At 39.0% G+C, this 17,872-nt stretch overlaps 1 protein-coding gene across 3 annotated transcripts in view; it reads left to right on the plus strand.

The window, feature by feature from the left end:
* Nucleotides 1–1,217: 1,217 nt before the first annotated feature.
* The window catches only part of LOC127449839 (protein shisa-6-like), a 98,753-nt gene continuing 82,098 nt past the window's right edge, over nt 1,218–17,872 (plus strand). For 2 of the 3 annotated variants that reach the window (XM_051713425.1, XM_051713427.1), the window contains exons 1-2: nt 1,218–1,279; nt 2,117–2,934. In XM_051713425.1, the coding sequence (XP_051569385.1) occupies nt 2,390–2,934 (545 nt within the window). In that variant the 5' untranslated portion in view covers nt 1,218–1,279; nt 2,117–2,389. Of the gene's footprint in view, nt 1,347–2,116; nt 2,935–17,872 lie in introns of all 3 variants that reach the window. The other variant, XM_051713426.1, reaches the window with a different exon arrangement.

The raw sequence follows: 17,872 nt of genomic DNA on the forward strand, positions 1-17,872 counted from the left end.
GGTTAGGCTGGTCTATTTTTACGGTTTTAGAAGGGGTTTGAGCACTCTACAGCTGCCTCGATTTTTTTTAAAGATTTGACGCTAATTCTAACAGAACAGAACACGATTGTATTTGTAACCGAAAAGCTTGTTTACTGACTAAAAATGAAGAAAAGCAGAGATGCCTCTGCTAAACTTAACCATTCAGTGGTAAGATGTTAATCTTGTGCTAGCCTAGCTGACACAGATGAATATTTATTTCATTTTAATTGTCTTTCGATAAATTGCTGACTTTGAAGTCGTTATTTTTATACAATGTAGGCCTACAGTATGGAGGTACAGTTTTAGGAAATGTATGTGTGTGTGTGTGTAAGTGTTAGAGAGAGAGAGAGTTAGAGAGAAAGAGAGAGATGTAGAGAAAGAGATAGAGAGATAGACAGAGAGAAAGCAAGAGTTAGAGAGAGAGAGAGAGAGATAGACAGAGAGAAAGAGAGAGATGTAGAGAGAGAGTTAGAGAGAGAGAGAGAGAGAGAGAGAGAGGGAGTTAGCGAGAGAGAGAGAGATAGAGATAGAGAGATAGACAGAGAGAGAGATGTAGAGAGAGTTAGAGAGAGAGAGAGTACGATAGATAGACAGAGAGAAAGAGAGAGATGAAGAGAGAGATAGAGAGATAGACAGAGAGAAAGAGAGATAGACAGAGAGAAAGAGAGAGATGTAGAGAGAGATAGAGAGATAGACAGAGAGAGAGATAGACAGAGAGAGAGATAGACAGAGAGAAAGAGAGAGATGTAGAGAGAGAGAGAGAGTTAGAGAGAGAGAGAGAGATGTAGAGAAAGAGATAGAGAGATAGACAGAGAGAGAGAAAGAGAGAGTTAGAGAGAGAGAGAACGATAGATAGACAGAGAGAAAGAGAGAGATAGAGAGATAGACAGAGAGATAGATAGACAGAGAGGAAGAGAGATAGAGAGATAGACAGAGAGAGCGATAGATAGATAGACAGAGAGGAAGAGAGAGAGAGAGAGAGTTAGAGAGTTAGAGAGAGAGAGAGAGTTAGAGAGAGAGAGAGAGAGAGAGAGAGAGAGAGAGAGAGAGAGAGTTAGAGAGAGAGAGAGAGAGAGAGAGAGAGAGAGAGAGTTAGAGAGAGAGTTAGAGAGAGAGAGAGTTAGAGAGAAAGAGAGAGAGAGAGAGAGAGAGAGAGAGAGAGAGAGAGAAATGGAGCGGAGCATACATCTCTTTCTCCGTGTTCTGTACGGTTCGGAGGCGCAGTGTCTGACATCCCGGAGCCGGGCGCACTGGACTCGTAAGTGCTTTCTTTATACTTCAGTCCACTTTTTGGCTTCTTCGTGAATGAATTTGGAAAATGAGAGGTAACATTACTAGATTATTGTTTTATATGTGGAGATCTACTCGGTTTAGGTGGGAAAGGGAAAAGGGTGGAAACTAAATACATTTTTTTTTTTCCTTTAACATGCGATGAATTACGCAGTTTATTTGACGAATAATGTAGACCTTAACTTTTCCACAAAAAAATAAAAAAATAAAAAAAATAAAAAAAATAAAAATAAAAAAAATGCATTTTAAAATGTATGAGAATATGAACGGGAAAGTGTATCAGGTTTAAAGTGCATGTGCTGGTCACCCTTTCTTTTAAGTTTTTTCGCAATTTTTAATTACCTCTTGACTTTTGAAAAAAAAGTTGCGACAATTGCATTTTTAAAAGCACCGATATTCAAAATGTGGTTTACAGTTAATATAAAGTCATAAAAATGCATGCATTAAATGCATGTCATTGCATCATTATCGAAAGGTTTGCATTGGGACCATTAGAACTACACTATACATTTTCTGGGTTAAAAATAACCCGATTGGCAACCCAGAGCTGGGTAATATATGGGACAGAACAAACGCTGGGTTTAACTAAAAACTACCCAAAACTGTTCAAATAACCCAGCAAGATTTAGTGCAATATAGAAAATGGTATTTCAGTGATTCAGCACCTTCAGCGCTGTCCATGGTCCTGAATTGTTTTACGCTTGTCATTGGGAATGTTCACGGCCATGCATGTAATATTAACGCAATAGAAAATATGTCATGCAGTTGTTAAATAATAGTTTTGGCACCTGCATTTCCTTTCCAGACTAACATAATGTAAAGGAGCCATCATCAGTCTCAAGTGAGAAGATTTCGAGTTTCAGAGCTTATTCACTTGGGGAACTTCTTCGCTCCAGAGTGAAATTCTCATAGCACAGTTGTTGATTTGACTCTTTAAACATTCAACGATCTTAAAGAATGAGACTGTTAGCGCTGAGATGGAGAGTGGAGGACCCGCAAGAGTGCGTGAAGAGCGGGACATTGGCGGTCTGAAGAAGTCATAACAACAGAAGTGCAACACTAACCACCACTTCAAGCCATGGGGATAAAACATCTCCTGCTGCTCTTGGTCTATCTGGACCCTCTTTGCGTCCTGGGGGCATCAACGACTAAGAGGAGCAAACCAACTCCAAAGAGACCCCCGAAAATTAAGGAGGTCAACAGCACCGCGGCTCCGACCGTAGCGCCGCAGCGGATCACGCAAGTCCAGTCGCCCATCGTCGGCGATCACGACACCTGTCTCGGCTACTACGACGTGAGCGGCCAGTACGACAAAGAGTTCGCCTGCAACAACACCGACCACCGGTACTGCTGCGGGAGCTGCTTCCTCCGCTTCTGCTGTCCCGTGAAAGCCAAGAGAGTGGACCAGAGAGTTTGTACCAACTACAACACGCCCGACTGGATCAAAACTCCACCGCCCTCACCGGCGCCGACAGGGGACACCTACGATCCCGCGCTGGACCAGACCAATACCACCGTGTACATCACCTGCGGGGTCATCGCCTTCATCATCATACTGGGGATTTCTGTCAAGGTGGCCTATGATAAAGCCACCAGACCGCCTCAAGAGATGAACGTCCATAGGTAAGCCTTTTTTAAAGCACTTTTTTTTTTTTTTTTTTTTTTTTTTGCATGCTTTGGGTTTAGCTTTTTGCTTTTCTACTTGACCTGACCCTTAAAATCACTTTAGTTGGCATTGCCTGATTAAATCAGGTTGATTTGGTCATTTTAAAGTTTAAGTAATATTTATGACTTTATTAAAACAACATGAATGCTATTTTTTTTCCCATGTACTAAACCATTTATAAAGGAAATGTTCAAACACCACTACTGTGTTATTAAAGGGATAGTTCACCCAAAAATGAAAATTCTCTCATTATTTACTCACCCTCATGCCATCCCAGATGTGTATGGCTTTCTTTCTTCTGCTGAACACAAATGAAGATTTTTAGAAGAATATTTCAGCTCTGTAGGTCCATACAATGCAAGTGAAGACCTTTGTAGCTCCAAAAATCACATAAAGTCACCATAAAAGTAATCCATAAGACTCCAGTTGGTTTAATCCATGTCTTCAGAAGTGATATGATAGGTGTGGGTGAGAAACAGATCAAAATTTAAGTCCCTTTTTACTCTAAATCTCCACTTTAACGATTACTTTCAGATGTGATGTGAAAGTGAAACTAAACATGCACCATGTATGACTTTCAGATGTAAAAGTGAAAGTGAAAGTGGAGATTTAGAGTAAAAAAGATTTGAATATTGATCTGTTTCTCACTCAAACTTATCATATCACTTCTGAATACATGGATTAAACCACTGGAGTTTTATGGATTACCTTTATGCTGCCTTTATGTGATTTTTGGAGCTACAAAGGTCTTCACTTGCATTGTATGGACCTACAGAGCTGAAATATTCTTCTAAAAATCTTCATTTGTGTTCAGCAGAAGAAAGAAAGTCATAAACATCTTGGATGGCATAAGGGTGAGTAAATGATGAGAGAATTTGCATTTGTGGGTGAACTATCCCTATAACAAAGGAATGGTTAATCCAAAAATTAACATTCTGTCATCATTTTCTCACCCTCACATTGTTCAAACCTGTATGACCTGTATTTCCTCCATGGAAAACAATAGGATATGTTTGGCATAATGACAGCCTCAGTCACCATTCACTTACATTATATGGAAAATATGCAATGAAAGTGAATGGTGACTGAGGCTATCATTCTGTCAAACATCTACTTTTGTGTTCTGCGTAAGATAGAAAGTCATACAGGTTTGGAACAAAATGACGGTGCATATGATGGAAGAATTTAAATTTTAATCCGTTTTACATCAGGTTTTTCCAAAAAAAAGAAATAATAAAATACAAAAAAAAAAAAACAAAAAAATCTAAAAACTATAGTTTACCAAAAGTGGCTCAAAAGGTCAGTATTGAGACTATTTACATTATATATAAAATTATGAGTATTCATCTGTCAAAATGCATAAAAATGTGTGCATTCATTCCATTTTAAAAGTTGAACTGAATATCACTTTTTTTTTTTTTTTTTTTTACAAATCTGGAGATTTGTGTAAAATATTACTGACAACAAAACCTTTTCAAAAGCCCTCACTATGTTGTACATCGTGTTAAAGTGTATGTCATTTGTAGTGAGTAAATGCGTTTGAGATTTAAAAAGAAACAACATTTGAATGACATCTGGTCACACATCATGGTTGAAAGTCACAATCTGTTAACTGCAAGTCAAAGATAGATGTGAGCTGGAATCTTGATCATAAATTAAGCGCTGGCTTCTGGGTTAAGGTGGATTATTAATAGTTAATTAGATATTGCATACTTAATCTAGGACTCATTTCTGTCTGGGAGGGACGTTGTGGATTGATTCTGGATTTCATTAGTCTGCTGCTGATATAGAGGTCAGATGAAATCCTTCACAGCAAAGCAGATCTTTATCTACATGGTGAAGCTTATCAAGACTTGTAAGAAAATTTGTAATGCTTTGGTTTGTCAGTGTGAAAAGAATGAGAAATCTCAGAGAGCGTACAATATGTCATGTGTTTGTGGTCAAAAATCATCCCTGGACAGCCATGTTTAATCTGTATTCCTAACTGATTAGATTTATAAAACGGTAGCAATGTTAGCTGAGAACATTGTATTAACGATGACATAATTCGGACATCTTAGCTCTTTAGCCGGTCACGTGCAAGGGAAGATATTCCTGTGTTGGGGGTTTTATAGGTACTCCTATTTCATATCGATTCTTGTAGCAAACATCGAGCTCTGACTGATAAGACAGTTTACAATGAGTTCACAATAAAGCTTACTGGATTTCTGTTGATAGACTAAAACTTCTGTATTGTATGTACAGCTGGTAACACTAGTGAGCAACGCATCTGCTTGAATAGTTCACCTAAAAATGTTAATTATGTCATCATAATATTAATAAGCATTTCCTTAACGCCTCGTGTGTGGAACTCGTGCTTACTTCCGCATTACACATCCGGGAATTTGCACGTGATGAAGTCGTATGAGTTTATGCAAATAACAACGTGCGAGACCATATGAAATAGCCAACTCGTAAATTATGTACGAAGTTTCATGAGATTGGGTTGTACAGTCATACAATAGCTTTGTTTGAGGAACAGACCAAAATGTAAGTTGTTACTCACTTAAAAAATATCTTGTCTTCCGCTTTAACTCTTAAATCTCATTTATGCTTCTACATACTTATTCAAACTTGGCATGTTGTAATCAGTTTCAAAACATGTGAAAACTAGAAGGGCTGCGCAAACAATCGCAATGGCAATAAAATCACAACTTGAGCATGTGCAATTTCTAAATGCAATTTTATATATTTATTTATTTTACTCCATGATGTTTAATTCGCCAATCTGATTGATGCACAAACTTTTGCAACCCGACGAGGTCTCGCCAATCAGAATGCAGTGCAGAAAAGTTCCAGCGACTGAACAGATGTCGGGAAGGTGAATAAAGAAAAAAAAAAGGCACTAAGAAATAACCAACACTATAATCTATAATTTATTCAAAGAATAAGTAAGGAAAAACATTTGCCAAAATTGCAATTTAAAATCACAACACAATATATATAAACTATTTTAAAGATAATTTTGTAAAAATCCAAATAACTTTACAGATCTTTATTGTAAAGGGTTTAAACAATGTTTTCCATGCTTGTTCAATGAACCATAAACAATTAATGAACGTGCACCTGTGCAATGGTCGTTTTAGACACTAACAGCTTACAGACGGTAGGCAATAAAGGTCACAGTTATAAAAACTTAGGACACTAAAGATACCTTTCTACTGACTCTAAAAAACACCAAAAGAAAGATGCCCAGGGTCCCTGCTCATCTGCGTGAACGTGCCTTAGGCATGCTGCATGGAGGCATGAGGACTGCAGATGTGGCCAGGGCAATACATTGCAATGTCTGTACTGTGAGATGCCTAAGACAGCGCTACAGGGAGACAGGAAGGACAGCTGATAATCCTCGCAGTGGCAGACCACGTGTAACAACACCTGCACAGTCTCGGTACATCCGAATATCACACCTGCGGGACAGGTACAGGATGGCAACAACAACTGCCCGAGTTACACCAGGAACGCACAATCCCTCCATCAGTGCTCAGACTGTCTGTAATAGGCTGAGAGAGGCTGGACTGAGGGCTTGTAGGCCTGTTGCAAGACAGGTCCTTACCACACATCACCGGCAACAATGTCGCCTATGGGCACAAACCCACCTTCGCTGGACCAGACAGGACTGGCAAAAAGTGCTCTTCAATGATAAGTCACGGTTTTGTCTTACCAGGGGTGTTGGTCGGACTCACGTTTATCGTCGAATGAATGAGCGTTACACCGAGGCCTATACTCTGGAGTGGGATCGATTTGAATGTGGAGGGTCCGTCATGGTCTGGGGCGGTGTGTCACAGCATCATTGGACTGAGCTTGTTGTCACTGCAGGCAATCTCAATGCTGTGCGTTACAGGGAAGACATCCTCCTCCCTCATGTGGTACCCTTCCTGCAGGCTCATCCTGACATGACCCTCCAGCATGACAATGCCACCAGCTATACTGCTCGTTCTGTGCGTGATTTCCTGCAAGACAGGAATGTCAGTGTTCTGCCATGGCCAGCGAAGAGCCCAGATCTCAATTCCATTGAGCATGTCTGGGACCTGTTGGATCAGAGGGTGAGGGCTAGGGCCATTCCCCCCAGAAATGTCCAGGAACTTGCAAGTGCCTTGATGGAAGATTGGGGTAACATCTCACAGTAAGAACTGGCAAATCTGGTGCAGTCCATGAGGAGGAGATGCACTGCAGTACTTAATGCAGCTGGTGGCCACACCAGATACTGACTGTTACTTTTGATTTTGACCCCCCCTTTGTTCAGGGACACATTATTCCATTTCTGTTAGTCACATGTCTGTGAAACCTGTTCAGTTTATGTCTTAGTTGTTGAATCTTTTTACGTTCATACAAATATTTACACATGTTAAGTTTGCTGAAAATAAAAGCAGTTGAAAGTGAGAGGACGTTTCTTTTTTGCTGAGTTTATATATAAATACACTGGCAGCCATAAGTTTGGAATAATGTTCCGATTTTGCTGTTTTGGAAGGAAATTGGTACTTTAATTCACCAAAGTGGCATTCAACTGATCACAAAGTATAGTCAGGACATTACTGATGTAAAAAACAGCACCATCACTATATGAAAAAAGTCATTTTTGATCAAATCTAGACAGCAGCCATCACTCCAACACCTTATCCTTGAGTAATCATGCTAAATTGCTAATTTGGTACTAGAAAATCACTTGCCATTATATCAAACACAGTTGAAAGATATTTGGTTCATTAAATGAAGCTTAACATTGTCTTTGTGTTTGTTTTTGAGTTGCCACAGTATGCAATAGACTGGCATGTCTTAAGGTCAATATTTGGTCAAAAATGGCAAAAAAGAAACAGCTTTCTCTAGAAACTCATCAGTCAATCATTGTTTTGAGGAATGAAGGTTATACGATGCTTGAAATTGCCAAAAAAAACTGAAGATTGCTTACAAAGGTGTACACTACAGTCTTCAAAGACAAAGGACAACTGGCTCTAACAAGGACAGAAAGAGATGTGGAAGACCAGATGTACAACTAAACAAGAGGATAAGTACATCAGAGTCTCTAGTTTGAGAAATAGACACCTCACATGTCCTCAGCTGACAGCTTCATTGAATTCTACCCGCTCAACACCAGTTTCATGTACAACAGTAAAGAGAAGACTCAGGGGTGCAGGCCTTATGGGAAGAATTGCAAAGAAAAAGCCACATTTGAAACAGAAAAACAAAAAGAAAAGAAACACAGACACTGGACAACAGATAATTGGAAAAGAGTGTTATGGATCTTAACCCCATTGAGCTTTTGTGGGATCAGCTAGACTGTAAGGTGCATGAGAAGTGCCCGACAAGACAGCCACATCTATGGCAAATGCTACAGGAAGTGTGGGGTGAAATGTCACCTGAGTATCTGGACAAACTGACAGCAAAAATGCCAAGGATCTGCAAAGCTGTCATTGCTGCACATGGAGGATTTTTTGATGAGAACTCTTTGAAGTCGTTTAAGAAGTTCTGAACATTTTTTTCAAATTGTAATAGTAATTTTTCACATTATTAATGTCCTGACTATACATTGTGATCAGTTGACTGCCACTTTGTTGAATAAAAGTACCAATTTCTTTCCATAATAGCAAAATCTGTACATTATTCCAAACATCTGTAAAAATGTTGTATTTTTTTATTTAAAAAGTATGATTTTGCCATATAATTAACAGTGAAATGTATATTATGTTTAACAAGAGAATACATGTACATTTACAGTACACCACTGTCAAAATTACAGTAAAAAAACAATAATCAGGCTTTTCCAGAAGTCCCTACGTGACCCATCACATTTCAGTATATAATACGGGAATAGTTATGTTTCTTCTTATTTTTAATATCAGTTATGTACATGCATATTTGATGTAGTTTAGTTAATGTTTATTGCATAATTGTATTGTCATGTGTGTTCCACTGATGGTGTTTTGTGTTTGTGTGAGTGACACTAAGCACTGTCTCTACATGTGTATTAATTATTGCTCCTGAAAGAGCCACACTTGAACTTTAAGACATCATGTGGCCTTATCACTACAGTAATTAACAAAACATTTTAAAGTGAAAAGCAGACTTTTGCAGTTTCAGAAGTTTGGTATATCAAGTTTATATCATTTAATAATATACTGTAAATGATAGTAAACTGTAAAATATACTGTACAAAGAGAGATAACGGAGACACTATTAAACTTTCTCAGAAGGGTTTGACAAGCTGTTCCTGTTGCTCAAAGTGTCCCATAAAGGCACCAGTGGAGTTTTGTTCTATGAGCAGTGAGAGCACAGAATGTTCCAGAGCTTTTTGTTTTAACATTCACACTCTTCGAAAAACAGTTAAATATATTATGAGGGCATTCACTCCTGGGCTGATATGTGTTTTTAAAACAGCACAGGACTGGATAGCACTTGATATACGATGTGTGTTTGTGAGTTTAAAGAGCATAGGTGCTTAAAATGATATTTCTCTCCGGAGAAAGTCTATGTAGGAGCTATCTGCATCCTTATATTGATAGTTGGGGAAATTTTGTAGCACTGGTTCGAGGAAAGATTACTTACCTTGAGATGAGACCTCGGTCAATGAGAGACACGATCTGTCTCCACTCCAGCTGATTCATTTTGAATTGATTACAAGGACTATAGAGCCATTCTTGTCGAAAGTAGTTTGGTCGTGGTTTGACCTCATGTGTGGTTCATCTTCACTTCCATGATATATAAACACTTTTACTAATGCACATGACTTGAGAGGTGATACATTTTAACATTTGAATTACATAACCAGCTATATTTACAAGCTTGTTCGAATGCAATCAAATTGCACTGTAGCTCAACTGATCGAGCGTTGCACTTGAGATGCAAACGACCGGGGTATGAGTCCTGAAGAGCATGCAAGTCGACAAGTGAGCCAGAAGTGTAATAGAAGCACCATGAAATTATGTTTATGATGTTTTAATCTCACATGTGCTTTTTGGACACCATCAGTTAGGTTTAGGTTTAAGGTTTAGGGAGGTTTAATCTCAGACCTGCTGCAATATGTGTCATTTTGATAAAATGTCACCACAGTAATTTTTTTTTTTTTTTTTTGCCAATAATTCACACATTTTCAAAGCACTACTTGGGTAAATATCACAAAAACTTGTCAAGAAAACCACCACCACCACCACCACCCTCTTTTCATTACTGAAATGAAAAATTATAGATTGTTAAGTGTTTTTACATCATGATACTATTGATTTTACTGAATTAAATTAAAGCAGATTTAAAAATAAAATACAAATTGTGTATGGACAGGATGATTTTCATAACTGTATTACAATAATGAGTATTTTCATTGTCATATACTGTAAATCACAATGTAAAAAAAATACAAAAAATAAGTGTCCTTATATTTAAAGGTGCAATATCTAATATATTTATTGTACAACAGCATATCATTTTTATAATATGTTATCGTAGATTTAGGAAACATGCTAAGTTGAAATACTGGCTTCTCTCGAAAACAATGCTAGAGCCAGTATATTCTACTTTGAAATGTCCGCTCTGGGACGGAATTTCTGTTTGTGTTTTGGCCTGTGTGGTCCCGCCCACTGCCCATTTCCTAATAGTATTTCGACACCCCGGGTTGTCAGATTTGAAACAAGTTAGCGGGCAAACACAGCGCTTCAGCCATGGAAGCCAGCAATACATCTAGCTAACATTGACAGAGTTATAAAAAATCCACATGAGGAGGTTTATAATTTGCAAACAATAAAAACATTGCAAATGTATACATTAGCTGATCAACTTGTAAGGCTCGTCGCTTGCCATTGTCAGTTTGCTCATTCCTGTTGCGTGCCCTCAACCTGGTAACCCGTGTGAGCTTGGAGTCTGGGGTCATTCTGCCATCCCTTGACTCTGGATCATGTGCTATCTTGGTCTTGTTAGATCTAAGTACAGTGTTCGATACGACTGATCATGATATTCTTCTAAAACGTCTTGAGTTCGTTGTTGACATCCAGGGCCTGGCACTACAGTAGTTTGCTTCTTATCTGAAGGGCAGGACTTATTCTGTAAACATTGGCACCACTTCCTCGTCATCTGCACCCTTATCATGTGGTGTTCCCCAGGGATCCATTTTGTGGCCTCTTTAGTTTCCCATGGTTTACCTTTGAGTTCCATTGTTCGTAAAAACAACATTTTATATCACTGCTATGCTGACGATTCTCAACTATACCTCCCTATCAGACCAGATGATTTTAGCTCACTTGATAATTTTTAGGGCGCACAGGCGAAATTAAGAGTTGGATGGTAAATAACTTGAATGAGTGAAAATAAAACTGAGGTTATTTCGCTAGGCTCTCAGGCATCCACTTCTGTTTTCAGCAACCAGTCATTGTTATTATTTTTACCATTATTATCTTCTTTTTTATCTATCCTTGTCTGCACTCTGTTTCTAAATTGTACAGCACTGTGGTTCAACACTGTTGTTTTAAATGTGCTAATAAATAAAGTTTGACTTGACTGAAATATGGGTAAAATATGACCTGGAAATTTCTTCGTGTGATTCACCCATATACACCGACACTTTTTCTCTTTATCTTACGCTCAGAAATTTTTGTTGAGTCATCAAAGGGCTTGTATCTCTTTCAACTTTTCCCTCTCTGTTACTGTGATGTGACATATTGAGACGCTTCTTTGATTATAATACAATTGAACTGTCTTGCGGTGATGACATAATGAGGAATGTGTCTCAGCAAGCAGCAGTGGTCTTGTCCGATCAGATCGTACCGGTGTGATGACTCTCCATCTCTTGGCTACCCAGAACCCCCTACTGCGTCTCAGCGTGTTGTCGGTCTTTATTTAAATATTGATGTGCTGTGCTATCTAAGACACCTGCTGAACTCGCTGTGGAGTGACCTGCCTCTGGGAGAAGACATCAAAAGAAAGAAAAGTCCTTTTGAGATGATGCTAACAGTCTCAGAAAAGCAGTCCTAAGGAATTCTTGTGGCATGAATATATTACTTTTTATGTAGTAGATAAAGGGATAGTTTGGCCTAAAATTAAAATGTTGCCATCAATTACAACCCTGAAGTCGTACCAAACATGTATGCTTTTTATTTATTTATTTATTGAGTGGAACACGCAAGTAGAATTTTTGTGGAATCTTCACACAGCTCTTTTCAGTACATTGACAGTTCATAGTGACCTTGTCTGTCAAGCTCCAAAAAACATTACTTAAAAATAGGCTTTGGCTTGGCTCATAACTTTCCTGCTGTATATATCGCCCACCCGGCATCAACATCAACCGTTTAAAAACCCTCATGAGTTGAACACTAGTTTCAACCACAAGAGGGTGAGTAAATGATGACAGAAATGTAATTTTGGGTGAACTATCCCCTTTAAAGAACCACTCTTCTAATGCCAAGAAGGCCAGAGTGAATCCTCAGGGGCGGGCCAGAAGGGTGGCACGGGGTGGCAGCTGCCACCCTAAAAATGAGCTTTGCCACCGGGGTCCGAGTTGCCACCCCAACTTGGACACCGCTCACATCTTGGAGACGGTGCACAATGGCTTGTCCGTGTCATGCATGGCCCATGACAACGTTCCACCCATGTCTGGCAGGACACAGCGTTCCGCCTCTGTAGACAAACCCACCCCCCACCCCCGGTCAGACAGAATCCTCTGCAAGACAACACCACACAACCCCCCCCAACCCCCCGACAAACTTACTGGATGCCACCCCTTACTCGACACTTGCCACCCCTTTGCCACCCCTGGCAAAAAATCCTGGACATGCCCCTGTGAATTCTCTCTCTCCGCTTGAGCAATAGTCATTGAAAACACTTTTAGGTTTTCTACTTGGCACGTTAGCGTTGGTCTGGTATCAGACTCTTTCATATTCTGTCAAACCTCTATGCTTTTCCGTCATCGACAAATGTGCACCACAAATGTGCACATGATGGAGAACACAACACGGGTCACTGTATTTGTGTGTTTTTTATTCATTTGGTGTCCATGCCACAGTTCCATTGCAACCGAGCTCAGAACATCTCCTACAGGAAGTTTCTGGTTCAGTTCCACGGTTTGCATTACCAATTTTTCATGAGAACCATGCAAGGTTTCGGACTAAACTGCCAGTGTGAAAGCCCCCTTAGTTGGTTTTTCACACCCTGCACTCAGCATAACCTCTCGTCCCAAGTTCTGTGATCATAGAATAATTAAGTTCTGGCCACAGAGAGTTTAAACCCTCCACATCACTGTCTCTGCTCAACCGGCTCAAGCAACAGGGGAAACTCAAACACATAATGCCCATTGTGTCCAGTTAAAAGCATTCTTGCAAATCAGATGGCCTGGAGCTGGTTTGTAATTGACACTGACGGTTGAAAGCTTCATACGCTCAACCTGACAACCATGCATGAGCACTTTAAGTGGAAAATGAGATTAATGACAAAATTCTGCACCAAAGAAAGTCTTTGCAAGTCATTTTTTGAATAATACTGCATTTCACATCTTTCTGGGTCATTCAGTGTTTCTCGTTGTTACTAGTGAAAGGTGGAAGCGGCTAAAGGAGTTCACCCAGAAATGAAACATCACCTTCATGTCATTCCAAACCCATTTCCTTTTAGTTTTTCAGAAACAACAAAGGAGAATTTTTAAAGAAATGTTGTGCACCTTTTTTCCATACAACGACACTCAACGTTAATTTTGACCACATCGTTCAAGATCCAAAAAGTGGCAAAAGTAGTCCATACGACGTGTATGCTGTATTTATCTGAAGCTAGATGGTTAGCTTTGTGGTAGAAACTAACCAAAAAATTTTTGTTTTCACAGAAAAGCTTCCTCTCAGTGCAGTTCACAAATCTTATCATGCATATTCAAACTGCTGTGTTGCAAACCATTTTTGAATCTAAACATGGACACGAATGAGATTTCAGATCGTATAACTTTAGAAGACTATAAATGCAGCGCACATGTCATATGGACTACTTTTATGGTATTGTAATGCTGTTTTTTTTTTTGTGTGTGTGTTTGTCCTTTTTGGAGCTTTGTCATCATTATTAACAGTCGTATGAAAAAAAAAAGCTGTTTAAAGTCTCTTCAAAATGTTTCCCTAATGCATACGGCAGAATGATGGTAAGTAAATAATGACCAAATGTTAACTTTTGGGTGAACTATTCTTTTAAGAGTGCTTCTGGCTATATTCCACACATACATATTCACTGACGACCTTCAGCGAGACAGAGCGACCATGTTCTAAAAGCCACAGCGGGTGATCTGAGCGACTCTTATTGATCAGTCTCCTCAGGATCACGCTCCGATGCAATCCAAGCATGCTCTGACGTAAGACAAGAGCTTTTATACTAGGACAGACCACTCTGTCACAGTTATTCTCGATTTCAGTGCTTTTAAACAAACGCTGTGTAAATAAACTAGTCTTCAAACGGTCTCAAACATTATTTGCACAATAGTGTGACTGGAATAAGCGCATCTAGAATCCAATTAAACACGTAAAAACACCACATGCGAATAAAAAAGTCTTTGGTCTATGTTGTTGGGGAGTTTGGAGATATTTTTTAGGAGTTGCAACATAATTCATGGTTCAAATTGTAATATAAGAATGCACATCTGGCCCTAGCTGACGTAAGCAAATCAAATCAAGGAGATGCAAAAGAGAAAAAAAGATGCAACTTTTTCCTTAGTGGAAAATGTACCTTCAGATGTTGAGCTAAGAAGCAATTTTTCAAATTGTCCAGAGCTCGAAGTGGTTACAGAGTTTTGACAATAGGCATCTGAAACTAAAATGTATTTCTTAATAAAATAATAAAAATTAGGCATTCAAGAAATTGTTTTGGTATTTCTTTCTTATCTGCAGTTCAACTGGGGGTTCAATTCCCAGGGAACACACATACGGATGTATAGCTTAAATGCTCTTTGTAAATGCCACTTTTATCAATTAACTCATCATTAGCAGGTACTGCAAAGGGTTCATTTTGGACCCTGACAGCATCACAACATCACTGGTCTTTTGCTGGCATTTGAAGTGGCTTGCATTAAGAGTTTGAATGAGTACTTAAGTGGCTAATTCCTGCTTTAGCAGCATCAGGTCACTAAAGCAGCCGTATGCTTCAATGCTCAACCCATTTTAGGTGATAAAATGAAGGAAACTGGCCGTCATTTGTTCCGAAATGGTGCTTCTCTGTGCCTAGAGTGTTTTGTGAGGATGTAATTTTGATGTTTTGATGTATCTTTATCGCAAACAGGCTAGCACATAGAGCTAAATTACGTTAGCATCATTTGGCATACATTAACACCGGACTATTGAATCTGTTTTGTTGAGCATTTGACGAGACAGTGAATGTTGTACAGGCTGCAAACAATTATTAAAAGTCCAGTAACATCCATTATCTTACATGCTATAAAACTGAATAGTTTCTTAGTAGAAAACTCTTGCCTATCCTGGGGTGTGTGGGTTTATGTGTAGTTTTAAGGCCAAGTTGGGCAGTATTTTAGTTTCAATCACCAAACATTCTGCAGAATATCACCGTGTTCCACGGAAGAAAGTAGCCTAAGTCACATGAGGATCAAATGAGGGTGAATTATCCCTTTAACCTGGTCTGCATCTCTTGGAGATACAGTTTATAACCTTAAAAGGAAATAAAAGTAAGGTGTAGAATCTACAGTAAAAGAGCCCACTCAAGAATTTTCATGACGCCAGGCCATAAGTGCCCGAAAGTGTCAGAATCCTGAAGTACAGAGTTCTGCTCAGAGCCTTACAGTCAACTGGGGCAGTGAAACCAGGTCGCCCCCACGTGAGAAGAACTTCTGTTAAAAAAGGCCTTCTCCTGGAAGGGAAAGACTAATTATACATCCTACCAAAGTCACACTCTCTCTCTTTCTCTGCCTCTTTCTCTTTCTTTCTTTCAGTCTCTCACTAGCACTCAGAGATGTGGACTGCGAGGCAGAGCGAATACGCTGACATTGACACAGTTAAGACGCCATTTCAGGCTCCCCGTGTGAGGAAAGATGGCCTCCGGGTCTGGTGGAGCGAGCCGCATTGTCATTGTGCTTTTTGAGATAGTTGAGGTAGAAATGATTGGCAGGCCTAGACTGAATCTAAGGACTTTGTTTAGATTTTTCTGTGCTGATTTTGGGGGAAAATCTGTGGAATTAATTTAAGCATGGTACAATGTGTTAAATCAAGAATACTACACTCTTAACGGTAGCTAAAATGATCATCCAATAGTATTTTATAGGGCTGTCAATTGAATGTGTTAATTCAATATAATTTTATATATATACATAAATTAACAATTAATGCAATTATTGATGCCTCCGTGATTAACAAGGAATATTCCGACCATCAGAGCAATTCTAGCATAAAGTCCCACCTGTTTTCAGCAGGGGGCAGTAAGCGTAATTATTAGTTAAGCTGACAAGGCAAAGTGAGGCTGTACAGACAACAAACCACACTCAGGCTCACTTGACACTATAGCGACAGCAAAACATGAGCATGGTTCTTGCATTCAAACACATCTGGACGGATAACAATTCCGATTGCATGGATCTTGAGTGTTTTTCTAAGTTTCATACTACGTTTAACTTGACACAGTGACCTTAAAACGCTCTTATAATAAGACTCAACCAAAGTGAGTCATTTTTCCATTATGAAGTACTCTAGTTACTTTTGTAGGTATGGGGTTTGCAGACTTACAAGGCTTTCTTATCTGATCTTGGCTTCTAGTGGGCACAATTGGTTGTGTATCTTTCATCAGTCATTCAAAGTTCAATTAACTTGCTGATCATTTTGATTTGCTGTTAATAACAGAAATTGATTCAATTTGGCATGTGTCCTCAGAGTGTCCTGTTGTTCATGTTTGCCAAGTTTTGTGAAATTTGGACATTGCATTCACAAGCCATTATAGACCACACTTTTTTTCCCATAAGGGTCTCTAGATGATACACAGCAAATTTTGTGCGAATCAGAGAAGTGACCTAGGACGAGTTCTAAAGAGTACATTTTTCAATAAATTCACAGTGGACGTTTTTCTTTCGAAAAGTGAAATCCATATGACCAATTGATTCCGGAGTACGGAAAAACTATTTTTTATGCTAACAATTGCAGTTCCCGAGTTGTGACCAAAAAAGTATACTGTATATTAGCTTATAATTGCAGCACCTTGTGGCTGGTAGCTCCTCTATTATTATTAGCTTACAATAGCTTACAATAGCAGCTATTTTTAACTTATAATAGTGCCACCTTGTGGCCGATTCTCATAAAACTTGGTATACAGCTTAATTTTGGCAACTTGTAAGTGGATGAAAATGTTATAATTATCAACGATTTCAGGATTCAGACCTGCAACCTTTCAGTTACCAGCCTGTATCTTTAACCATTAGGCTACATCACCTCTACAAGCTTATTACATAGAAGACTGAAGCAAAGGAACTTGGGTCGATGGAGGCCAATCTCTGTTGAAAAGAGCATCTTAGATCAGCTTAGACTAACTAAAGTACCCAGCAAGACGTGCTTGGTCAACCAGCTTTACCAAGAGACTTGGTAAAGGTGGTAAGGTGGTAAAGCTAATCAACCAGGGGTGCATCATTTCTATGGTTGCAAGTTCCATCGTTACCAACATAGTTCAACAATTTGGTGTTTCCCAAAATCGTAGTTCCAACGAACATTCGAAAAACAGCATTGTACCGTTTTGTGGTCTGAACTACTGCTTTTATCTGTGGTTAGAAGCACAGTTTCTTGTTCGTTTTCTGTGTGGACATCATTTGACTTCGCTGAGGCTTCTATATTTATCATTCCAAATATATCTTTCATTCTGTCAAGACTTTGACCATGCTTACATGCATTTAAGAAAACTATTTATTCCGGGGTTTTGCAGAAAGCC

This window comes from Myxocyprinus asiaticus, chromosome 13 (genome assembly GCF_019703515.2).
Source record: "Myxocyprinus asiaticus isolate MX2 ecotype Aquarium Trade chromosome 13, UBuf_Myxa_2, whole genome shotgun sequence".
In the NCBI taxonomy this organism is placed as follows: Eukaryota; Metazoa; Chordata; class Actinopteri; order Cypriniformes; family Catostomidae; genus Myxocyprinus; species Myxocyprinus asiaticus.